This window comes from Salvelinus alpinus, chromosome 4 (assembly GCF_045679555.1).
Source record: "Salvelinus alpinus chromosome 4, SLU_Salpinus.1, whole genome shotgun sequence".
Classification (NCBI taxonomy): Eukaryota; Metazoa; Chordata; class Actinopteri; order Salmoniformes; family Salmonidae; genus Salvelinus; species Salvelinus alpinus.
This window is the reverse complement of record NC_092089.1, coordinates 71,895,017-71,907,780: the sequence shown is the minus strand read 5'-3', so window position 1 is coordinate 71,907,780 and position 12,764 is coordinate 71,895,017. Positions and strand designations below refer to the sequence as shown.

General features: G+C 40.8%; 1 protein-coding gene across 1 annotated transcript; it reads left to right on the top strand.

Moving 5' to 3' along the window:
- The first annotated feature begins 6,751 nt into the window (after positions 1-6,751).
- Positions 6,752-12,724, top strand: LOC139574359 (adhesion G protein-coupled receptor E5-like). Its single transcript, XM_071398863.1, has 13 exons — positions 6,752-6,941; positions 7,059-7,097; positions 7,757-7,816; positions 7,908-8,039; positions 8,254-8,385; positions 8,884-9,012; positions 9,134-9,171; positions 9,263-9,379; positions 9,458-9,620; positions 10,095-10,217; positions 10,345-10,511; positions 10,656-10,820; positions 12,028-12,724. Exons 1-13 carry the CDS (start codon positions 6,800-6,802, stop codon positions 12,184-12,186), a joined length of 1,566 nt encoding a protein of 521 aa, XP_071254964.1. The 5' UTR covers positions 6,752-6,799; the 3' UTR covers positions 12,187-12,724.
- The last annotated feature ends 40 nt before the right edge of the window (positions 12,725-12,764 follow it).

The following is a 12,764-nucleotide window of genomic DNA, read 5'->3' as shown; positions in this document are numbered from 1 at the left end:
CTCTCCCCATATTTGCAACCATTGAATCTATATGTTTTGACCATGACAGTTTACAATCTAAGGTAATGCCAAGTAATTTAGTCGCCTCAACTTGTTCAACAGCCACACCATTCACTACCAGATTCAGCTGAGGTCTAGCACTTAAGGGATGATTTGTACCAAATACAATGCTCTTAGTTCTAAAGATGTTCAGGACCAGTTTATTACTGGCCACCCATTCCAAAAACAGACTGCAACTCTTTGTTAAGGGTTTCAGTGTCTTCATTAGCTGTGGTTGCTGATGCGTATATGGTTGAATCATCAGCATACATGGACACACATGCTTTGTTTAATGCCAGTAGCAGGTCATTGGTAAAAATAGAAAAGAGTAGAGGGCCTAGAGAGCTGCCCTGCGGTACACCACACTTTACATGTTTGACATTAGAGACGCTTCCATTAAAGAAAACCCTTTGAGTTCTATTAGATAGATAGCTCTGAATCCACGATATGGCAGAGGTTGAAAAGCCATAGCACTTAAGTTTTTTCAACAACAGGTTATGGTCAATAATATCAAAGGCTGCACTGAAATCTAACAGTACAGCTCCCACAATCTTCTTATTATCAATTTCTTTCAACCAATCATCAGTCATTTGTGTCAATGCAGTACATGTTGAGTGCCCTTCTCTATAAGCATGCTGAAAGTCTGTTGTTAATTTGTTCACAGAGAAATAGCATTGTATTTGGTCAAACACTATTTCTTCCAACAGTTTGCTAAGAGCTGGCAGCAAGCTTATAGGTCTGCTGTTAAAACTAGTAAAGGCCGCTTTACCACTCTTGGGTAGCGGTATTACTTCCGTCCAGGCCTGAGGACAAAGACTTTCCTCTAGGCTCAGATGAAAAATATGACAGATAGCAGTGGTTATAGAGTCAGCCACCATCCTCAGTAGCTTTCCTTCTAAGTTGTCAATGCCAGGAGGTTTGTCTTTATTGATCGTTATCAATCATTTTCCCACCTCTCCCACACTAACTTTACAAAATCCAAACTTGCACTGCTTTTCCTCCATTATTTGTTTTTTTATACATGAATATAATTGCTCACTGTTTGCCGTGGCCATTTCCTGCCTAAGTTTGCCCACTTTGCCAATGAAATAATCATTAAAATAATTGGCAACATCAAATGGTTTTGTGATGAATAAGCCATCTGATTCAATGAAAAATGGAGTTGAATGTAATTTCATTGAAAGTACTCAAGTTTTTTTTCCATCATGATTTATATCATTGAGCTTGACTTCATAATAAAGTTTCTTCTTCTTTTTGTTGAGTTTAGTCACATAATTTCTCAACTTGCCGTAAATAAGCCAGTCAGATGTACAGCCAGACTTATTAGCCACTCCTTTTGCCACATCTCTTTCAACCATACAGTTTTTCAATTCCTCATCAATCCATGGAGCCTTAACAGTTCTAACAGTCAGTTTCTTAACAGGTGCATGTTTATCAATAATTGGAAGAAGCAATTTCATAAATTCATCAAGTGCAGCGACTGGATGCGCCTCATTAATCACATCAGACCAACTAATATTTTTAACATCATCAACATAAGAGTCATAGCAAAATCTTTTGTATGATCTCTTATACACTATTTTAGGCCCAGCTGTTGGAACTCTGGCTTTCCTGGATATGGCCACTATATTGTGATCTCTGCATCCAATGGGTACGGATATAGCTTTAGAACAAAGTTCTACAGCATTAGTAAAAATGTGAGCGATACATGTGGATGATCTTGTTCCTGTAGTGTTTGTAAACACCCTGGTAGGTTGACTAATAACCTGAACCAGATTACAGGCACTGGTTACAGTAAGAAGCTTCCTCTTGAAAACCAGCCAATATTCAGCTCCCCAAGAAAGTAGACCTCTCTGTTTACATCACATACACTATCAAGCATTTCACACATATTATTTAGATACTGACTGTTAGCACTTGGTGGCCAATAGCAACACCCCAAAAGAAAAGGCTTTAGATGTGCCAAGTGAACCTGCAACCACAACACTTCAATAACACTTGACATAAGATATTCTCTAAGCAATACAGGGATATGGCTCTGAATAAATATAGCAACTCCTCCCCCATAAGCATCTCTTCTATAAATGTTATATCCTTGAATTACTACTGATGTATCATCAAATGAATTATCTAAGTGAGTCTCAGAAATGGCTAATATATGAGTGTTATCTGATGTTAGCAAGTTATTGATTTCATGAACCTTATTTCTAAGGCTACATATATTCATATGGGCTATTTTCAGCCTTTTCCTTGGTAGCTTATCAGTGATAGACATAATATTGAAAGAGCAGACAAAGCAAGATAAAAAAAGATATACATTCAGCAGTCCATTAACTTCTTGACGCTAGGAGGCAGAATTTTCATGTTTGGAAAAATAACGTTCCCAATGTAAACGGCCTATTTCTCAGGCCCAGATGCTAGAATATGCATATAATTGACAGATTAGGATAGAAAACACTCTAAAGGTTCCAAAACTGTCAAAATATTGTCTGTGATTATAACATAACTGATTTTGCAGGCGAAAACCTGAGGAAATCCAACCCGGAAGTGCCTCTTATTTTGAAAAATCCCTGTTCCATTGCCTGCCTATCCTCCATTTAAAGGGATATCAACCAGATTCCTTTTCCAATGGCTTCCACAGGTTGTGAACAGGCTTTAGACATAGTTTCAAGCTTTTATTCTGAAAAATTAGCGAGATTTATCAAATCGCGTCAGTGGATAGCCAGGTGTCCTATGATTAGTTCTTGCGCGCGAAAGTGGTAGCTCAACATTTTCTTTCTCTATTGTATTGAATAGTTTACCGTCCGGTTGAAATATGATTGATTATTTATGTTAAAAACAACCTGAGGATTGATTATAAAAACGTTTGACATGTTCTACGAACTTTACAGATACTATTTGGAATTTTCGTCTGCCCTTCATGACCTGCCTGAGCCTGTGGATTTCTGAACATAACGCGCCAAACAAATTGAGTTTTTTTATATAAAAATAATCTTTATCGAACAAAAGGAACATTTATTGTGTAACTGGGAGTCTCGTGAGTGCAAACATCCGAAGATCATCAAAGGTAAGCGACTAATTTTATTGCTTTTCTGACTTTCGTGACCAATCTACATTGCTGCTAGGTGTTTGTAATGTTTTGTCTAGTGATCGATAAACTCACACAAACGCTTGGATTGCTTTCGCTGTAAAGCATATTTAAAAAATCTGACACGACAGGTGGATTAACAACAAGCTAAGCTGTGTTTTGCTATATTGCACTTGTGATTTCATGAAATTAAATATTTTTAGTAATTTGTTTTGAATTTGGCGCTCTGCAATTCAGCGGTTGTTGATGAAAATGATCCCGCTAAAGAGATCCGTGCGCCAAGAGGTTAATCCATTGGTGTGTGTGTGTGCTGCGGGGTTGAGGCTACGAACCCATAGGTTTGGCTTTCTCATCCCTTCCAGGCTTTTGGGAGGGAGGGTGGACAATGAGCCTGTTGTAGCGGATGTACGCAATGTCCCCACGCGCTCTGGCAGCTTTCATGGCTGGGATCAGTTCTTTCCTCTTCTGGCGCACAGCTTCAGGATAGTCCTCGTTGAGGAAGATATACATTCCTCTCAAGTTCTTGGCTCTTTCCAGAATAGCTTCCTTGTCCTTGAACATCAGGAACCTGACCACTATCGGCCTGGGCCTGTCACCTGGGCTCAGTGGTGGGTTTTCCAGTCCTGTGGGCGCGCTCCACCTCAATCTTCCTGTGGTCCATCTTCAATTTCTCAGAGATCATTTCCCTCACTTTGTCCTCCGACTCCATCCAGGTCTCATGTGGAGATTCTGCAATTCCATCCAAAACCATGTTGTTTTGCCTTGATTGTCCCTTAAGATAGTCTGATTTATCTGTCATTGTTATCATGGATTCACACACAGAACTGATGTCCTTTCTCAATGACATACAGATTGCTGTCATCTTGCCGTTCTCCTGTTTCAACTTGTCGAGCTGATCCTGGGAGAACTGCAAACTGTTCTTCTGGTCCTGGACCTCTCTAGTCAGGTCGTCCATTCTTTTATTAGTAGAATCCACGAGTATTTGGACAAAACACTTTAAACAATTTTCTTGTTGTTGTAACAACAAGAAAATAGGTCTATTTTTGTTCGTTCGTAGCGGTAAGGGTGGAGGTGGATTCCCGGTGTCTGTGACAACCCACCGTTTGGTGCGACGCAGACCCGGTGGCGAGCGTGCTGAAACAGAAGAGTCACTCTCTGTCCTTTTCAGTTATGATGCTGAGTCGTTACCCGACAAAGTAATGTTAGGATATATCGGTTATCCCGTAAGAGCTTTTGTGCCAAATCCACTACAGTGTTTCAGGTGCCAAGCTTATGGTCATGTTGCAGCAGTGTGTAGGAGGGAGATTCCAAGGTGTGCGAAGTGTTCAGGAGGGCACAGGACAAAGGAATGTGTAGTATCAGTGAAAGAAGCGGTATGTGGTAACTGTAGCGGTGCCCATGTTCCTGGGGATCAGAAGTGGTGCGGTGCGAGAGGCAGGTTTAGGTTGCCAGGGTCAGAGTTGTACAGAAGGGGTCGTATGTTGAGGCAGAGAAGAAAGTACAGGAAGATGGGTCAAGGGAGAGGGATCCTAAGAGGCTCCTGGTGAGTAGTATACTTTTTTCAGTACAGAGTGCTAGGCCTACGAATGAAATTTGCTACAGTGAGGTTGGCTTTTTAGCGTTTATTGCCATGGTGATCAACTGTACTACAGAAAATAGGTGTTGTGGTGGCATCTGCAGAGAAGAATTTGGGTTTACGAGATTTTACTGCAGAAGAGTTACAGTGTGTGTTTTTATTTTACAACTTTATAATTTCATTCCAAGTAATCATCTCATCTCTAGAGCTGTTGTCTATGCTGTCTGACAAAATGACTATTTTGTAGTTCTTCAAAGTAATTAAGGCATACTTTTATGACTGCTGAATCCCAACTATCAATCACTTAGATCATGCATTTTCAGGTAGAGATACCTTGCAAAGTATCCGTTGTTCTCTATATCCCCTCACGATTGAGCATTCGTATGTCTCTTCCGCAGGAGGCGTAAAAGAAACACAGACCGGCTCTGATTTATCTGTAGGGAAACTGTGCAATGTTAGCATTGAGATCGCAGAAAACCACCAAATAAAATGGAATTCAAATAATTAAACCGACATTAGTCAATTAATTATTTGTTTAAAAAATGATAATTGATTGAAGTCCCTAACTAACACTGGAGCAGGCTATACAATGTCCAACCAACTTTGCCACAATCGCACACCAGCTGGCTGAAACTAATTGAGAGAAAGGAGACAACTACATTTACATTTGAGTCATTTAGCAGACGGTCTTATCCAGAGCCATTTACAGTTAGTGCGTTCATCTTAAGATAGCAAGGTGGGACAACCACATATCACAGGCATAGAAAGTACATTTTTCCTCAGTAATGTAGCTATCTGTAGATTCAGAGCTAGAAGGGGGGTGGGGTGGTGTCAAGTGCAAGTGCTGGTTAAGTGTTTTATGTTTTTAATTTAAAAAATGGGGGGTGGTCGAGGTGAGGAGGAGGATTATTTAAGATACTGTTTGAAGAGGTAGGGTTTCAGATGTTTTTGGAAGATGGGCAGGGACTCTGCTGTCCTAGCTTCAGGGGGAAGCTGAGGTGGCAGAACGGAGTGCTCGGTTTGGGGTGTAGGGTTTGAGCATAGCCTAAAGGTAGGGAGGGGGAGTTCCTCTTGCTGTTCCGTAGGAAAGCACCATGCTGTTGTAGTGGATGCGAGCTTCGACTGGAAGCCTGTGGAGTGTGTGGAGGAGCGGGGTGACATGAGAGAACTTGGGAAGGTTGAAAACCATGCGGGCTTCTGTGTTCTGGATAAGTTGCAGGGGTTTGATTGCACAAGTGGTGAGCGCAGCCTCCAGCGAGTTGCAGAAGTCCAGACGGGAGAGGACAAGTGCCTGGATAAGGACCTGCGCTGCTTCCTGTGTGAGGTAGAGTTGTACTCTACGGATGTTGTAGAGCATGAACCTGCAGGAGCTGGTCACTGCTTTGATGTTTGCAGAGAACAACAGGGTGTTCTCCAGGGTCATGCCAAGGTTCTATATTTTCATGTTCCACAACCTTTAGATTTCTGATGAAATGCTTTCAATATTTGTAAATTAATTTCTACAATTTATAGTTGGTTTGAGGTTTTTAAGTCGTTGACATTTGGAGCTATTTGAATGGTAACATACCATCCCATGTACATTGTGCAATTTACAGATGGTCCCTAACTAGCCCCATATGGAAATCCAAAGTTAATCCAAATTTACCACAGGCATTAGGATTGGGTCGGGTGCTGCTGCACTCCGAATTGATGATTACTTGTGTGCTGCCAGCTGTGGGCAGTATTGAACAGCTGTGGAGGCTGCTGAGGGAAGAATGGCTCATAATAATGGTTGAAATGGAGTAAATGGAATGGTATAAAAAACATGGTTTTCATGGGTTTGATAATATTCCATTCACTCCATTCCATCCATTACACTCCATTTCAACAAACCCAACCTTCATTTATGTTGTAATGCAGTAGTCACGACCACAATCTCACAAAACTCAGTCAAAGACTGACTTTATGACAAATTATCCTATTTACACTTGGCAGTCAATTTTGACAGTGAAGAATACGTTTTGGACTCATGTCGATGCTACATAGGCTGTTTTCTAAATGAGAAGCTGGTTTTTAGGGGCGGATGCTATTTAAAGAGAAAGACGTTGCTAGTTAAGATGAACTGTTATTGCTTCACTGTGCTGACCACATGCGTGATGTTATCAAATCATTATTTAGAATTAAAGCCAAGCTGGTGTTTGACATTAACTCACCGCCTGTCAGAGAGCATGGGAGAAATTATATTTCTCCTGATTCTGGGTCAGTAAATGTTCAGCTTTTTATTTAACCAACATATCATCACTGAGTCTGTTAAAAAGCTATATATTTATTATATGTATGTGTGCAGTTCAACCTTTCTTTTATGTCTTCATTTAGCGCTTCTCAAGGTCTATGGTCATGGAGCGCCACAGAAAGGTGGGGCTGAAGCTAAGGGGATTTTGTGTTATGCTATTTGTGATGATGAAGACTGAATGTGAAGGTTTTAGACTTAATTTTTTGTATTGTATTGTTAGGTTGATCAGTAATATTCACCTATATCAGCAATTTATACATGGCTCATTTGTTCATTCTCCAGCCTTAACCAGACCTTGCGCAAGAACATTCAACACCATTCACTTTAAGGGGGGTCTTTATTCAGAAAATATGTATTTATTGTGAATTAAATATGATCTCTGTCATAACTTTAATCATTATTTTCCTCTGATGTATAGAGCTTTGAATCAATACTCTTATGGCTACCTTGAGTTTGAGAGTCAATCGTATGTAAACAGGACTAGCCAAAACCAGTGCATTTAAATGGACATGTAACATTACACGTATCAGAACATTCTTTTGTATATGTTGTGTCATTTAGATATCGACGAGTGCAGTAACAACTCACTCGCTGTGGGGACAATTCAGCTTGCTTCAACACTATCATGTGCTTTCACCCATGGAATTAGCTGTTAGGAGGTCAAAGGTTAAGGGGGTGGGATGACCTGAAATATTCTGCTTTTACAAAATGTTATGCTGTTTTCAAATGAAACACAATACCTTGCTCCTGTTAAAGCTTTTAGAATTTATGTATTTTTTAGGTACTACTGTGTGTGTTTTTCTGGGTTTATTGACTACTGGTGCCACTCAACAATGCTTGGGTAAGAATTCTGTGTCTTTAGTATCATCCTTATAATCAGACACTCATCTCTCCATCTCCACTTCATCCTCACCACACGCTTTCTCTTTCAGACATAGACGAGTGTGTTAAGTTCCCAGATATTTGTGGGAAATCGGGAACCTGTCGTAATCAGGGTTGTAGCTACCTGTGCCATTGTCCCAATGGATTTAGGAACTCTGGCGACAGACAAACTCCGTGTGTAGGTGAGAGAAACACAATTCTTCTTGAGTCTTCTGATTGTCCCATCCAATGTTTTGTTATTTTGACTGACCCAAAATATTCTGTTTCAACTTGTATTTACTCCTTGTGTAACAGGCTTCACTGTGCCTGCTTTACTGTCCCTGGCTCAAACTAATTATCCTCTGATTAACAAACACACAACTGTCTGCTTGACAACACAAACGCTTTCTCTTTCAGAGAAAGACAAGTGTGTTGAGATCCCAAATATTTGTGGGAAATGGGGAACCTGTCTTAATCAGGAGGGTAGCTACCTGTGCCAGTGTCCCAATGGATTTAGGAACTCTGGCGACAGACAAACTTTGTGTGTAGGTGAGAGAAACACAATTCTTCTTGAGTCTTCTGATTGTCCCATCCAATGTTTTGTTATTTTGACTGACCCAAAATATTCTGTTTCAACTTGTATTTACTCCTTGTGTAACAGGCTTCACTGTGCCTGCTTTACTGTCCCTGGCTCAAACTAATTATCCTCTGATTAACAAACACACATAACTGTCTGCTTGACAACACACTAGCCAGCTGCGCCACCGAAAAGGTACCATTTCGGTGATGCAGGTGAAAGCATACCCTCTTACACTTGGACTCATCAACATTATTTAGATATCAACGAGTGTATAGACATGCTCCTCGTCTGTGGGGACAATTGAACATGCGTCAACACCGCAGGATGTTTAATACTGTGTCTTCCTGGGTTTAGATTAGAGCCTGAGAATATCACTGGTAAAATGTTTGTGTGTGACGTCCTTTCCTTGTCATCCCACACTTTCATCCTCTCTCCCTTAATTCGCCATCTCTCTCTTCCTCTTTCAGACATTGACGAGTGTAATACAGACGGAGTATGTGGAAAGGGGGGCATCTGTCAAAACCTGAATGGCAGTTACTGGTGCCAGTGTCCTGCTGGATTTACTAACTTTGGCAAAAACCAAACGAAGTGTGTAGGTGAGAAACAAGCACCATTCCACCTGTCGTCCATGATGTACTCCTTTATCATGGACAGGTCTGTACATAGTGTACTGTAGAAGGGTATTGAGATAAAAATGTCTGCATGTTTTTACTTTAGAGCTTAATTGTGACCAGTACGAAACACAGCCTGGACAGGTAAAGCTTTACTTTTGAATTATTACATTATTAATTGAGAAAAGGGTATTTTTCCTTGATCTTGAAATGTTTTTATGCATTTTCCTCCCAGACTCTACCAGGCTTTGATAGTTTCTTGTCTCTGTTGAGAAACAACTGTTTGGTGTTGAACAACTCTACGTTGTCTGGACCTACAAGACCGCTGCCAACTGGAGATGTGCTTTTGACAGTAAGTCACCACACAGAAACACACATGCAAACGCACACACACACACACGTACAAAACCCTTATGTCTCTCTTCTCTAGTTACTGGTTAATACCACGGATGTTCTTCAACTGGACCTCCAGTCCAATGGTCACCGTAGTAGCAGTGAAGTGACTAAGTTACTGAGAACCATTGAAATCTCGATCAGACTGATCGCTCCACTGCTGACAGAGAACGTGACCAGGATAGAGACCAACCACACAGGTAACACACACACACTGAGCACATATTTACAATGGGGCGGCAGGTAGCCTGACGGTGAGAACGTTGGACCAGTAACCGGAAGGTTGCTGGATCGAATCCCCGAGCTGACAAGGTAAAAATCTGTCATTCTGCCCCTGAGCAAGGCAGTTAACCCACTGTTCTCTGGATGCCGAAGACGTGGATGTCGATTTAAGGCAGCCGCCCGCACCTCTCTGATTCAGAGGGGTTGGTTTAAATGAAGAAGACACAATTCAGTTGAATACAATCAGTTGGACAACTGACTAGGTATCCCCCTTTCCCATTTACTAACCACCTTGCAGGTACTACAATCTGAACACCATACTGATCATAAACGGAGCTCTAACGAGCACATTACATCGTGTCAACATTAAAATATAATTAATGCAATACTGTGTTCTTTCAGTAATGGTGATTTCTGGTCTGTGTTGATTATGTCAATATGTTGAAAAACAGAGGTTGAGATTATGGTGAGGAGAGACAAGACTTCACCTAAAGGACCAGTCAGCCTGACCAATGAGAACACTCAACTTGACACCACCTGGGAGACGGTAGTCGGAGATGACCAGAATTACCCAGGTAGCCGCAGTCCTACAGTACCAATCATCTGCTCCAAATATTATTAAACGGCACACATTGAGATATTGTGAGTTGTACATGTTTTTGTATCAGGCCTTATGTTTTCTTGTGTTGTTTTTGTGTGCAGGGTTTGCGTTTGTCATTCTGCTCAGCTATAAGAATCTGGATAGTCTGAAGGACAGCACTTCTCATCAGAGCCAGCAGCTCATGTCAAGTGCTGCGACGGTGTCCGTTAGCAACTCCAACACAACAAACCTGCCCCAACAGGTTAATCTCACCTTCAATCACCTGCAGGTAACACTTGTGTCTCTAATTAATATTTTCTGACTGTTAGTAAAACATGTTTTTCATTGATATATTTTCCATTAAGTCACATTCTTTCCTGAATTTACTGAGTCTAAATGGAATTGACCCCAACCCATATACTCTGTATCCTAGTCCAGTGACGTTGACCCCACCTGTGTTTATTGGTCGGATGAGAATGGACCGGGGGTGTGGTCTGGGCGGGGTTGCACCTCAGTGATGTCAAACTCCAACCAAACAGTGTGCTCCTGCAACCATCTCAGCACATTCGCAATGCTGAAGGGAATCCATCAGAGAAAGGTAAAGAGAACACTAACCAGTTTTCCATCCAACCTTTTTATGCGAGTAAAGTACATGTCGGATGAAAAATGTCATGACAGGCCTGATGGAAACAGAAAATATTTTGGAAAACTTTCTAAATGTCAAGAAAACAAAATACGCTAGACAAGGTGGGATCTTTTTGTGTCTGTAAAAATATTTATGCAAGAAATGTCAGTGGAAACGCATTTAAGGCCAAATAATGATATAATAAACATGATATGAAAGTAAACTTGGAGTCACGCTATGACGTGTGTGGTCCTCCCACTACGACTTGTCTGGAAAGCATGCAGTTTATTAGGCAACAAATTAAATATGTTTATGTTGAACTTCCTGGGGTGGTGAATGTGTGTAACGGATGTGAAATGGCTAGCTAGTTAGCGGTGGTGTGCGCTAATAGCCTTTCAATCGGTGACGTCACTTGCTCTGAGACCTTGAAGTAGTGGTTCCCCTTGCTCTGCAAGGGCCGCGGCTTTTGTGGAGCGATGGGTAACGATGCTTCGTGGGTGACTGTTGTTGATGTGTGCAGAGGGTCCCTGGTTCGCGAGGGGACGGACTAAAGTTAAACTGTTACATGTGCATGGTGATGAGCTTGATGCTGCTTTCAAATAGCGCTGTGGGTTTAAGGGCACGTTCCAATACCGGAGTGGGCACATTTGCTATAAAGTGCAAAAAAATAATTGTGAGAAAACCCTCAGAGTTGAAAATGCCATCTAAACCCATTTAACTTGTATTTTTTATTCGGTACATGGACATTTTACCGCAAAGGGTATTTTTATCTGCACTATGTCATCAAGCACAGCCTTTTATTCGCAACAAGTCAATTTGATGAAAACACCTCTCTGGTGGGAAAATGCACATATTGTTTTAATGCTGATTTTAGAGTATTCCCATGTAAATCTGTCGCCAAATGGATGGAAACCTACTGTAGCTAGTGTAGCACATCTGAAGGGGGAGAAAATATATTCCCAGATATCTGTGTCAGAGTCTATCTTTGGCTCATCTGGAAATGTTCATGTTTTAAACTACTAAGTGTAAGTGTTTGATTCATTTCTCACATTATTTAGGGGAGTTTGATGCTTGTTGAGTGCTTAAGTGCTGATGTTCTTTTGGAGGCTCGGCTGTGTGTTTGATATGTTCGTATTGTCTAGATGGTGTGTGTCTGATGCTTGTTATTCCTCTTCGGCAGGGAAGCGGGCAGCTGTCGTTGGTGATGTGGGTGGGTGTTTTTGTGGCACTGACCTGTGTGGTCCTGTCCCTGATCACAACCCTCTGGTGTCGCTTTGTCAGCCGCAAACGTCGTGGAGGACACCGGCGGCAACAGGATGTACAGCTACATAGAAAATAAGACATGGATTTGAACTAGTTGTGTTCTAAGAAAAGCTTTACTTGGAATTAATTTGTAATATTGTCTCTTGGCTTGCAAGGACATCCAAATGGCAGCATTTTTTATTTAATTAAGTATTATAAAAATGTATCAAACAAACAAAAATATAAGAACAGAACTTTATGTTAATAGATATACAAGATCTCATGTATAGAACTCTTATCAGTTCTGGAGTGTAACAGATGAGGTCTGATCTCTATGGCAACATAGTTAAGTCATTTTAGTCTCATAAACGTGGTCTGTAATTAGTAAAGATAAGAATAGTGGTATATCCACTCAACGCTGCATTTGTCCAGTATTATGCCACTTGGTTGTTGTTGTTGTAACTGAGTTATTTTAAGTGAAAGTAGTATTTTTCCTGTTTATTTTACAGTGCTTGAGAAGGTATTTAAATTCAAAAATCATCTCGCTATTATTTCCTCCATTCTAACTATAAATATCTAAGTATGAGTTGTCCGTTTCTTCAGAAATAAAGCACGACATCATACTGAAAGTACAATGAATTTGATCATTGCTCACCCAAAACATAGTTTTTTTTG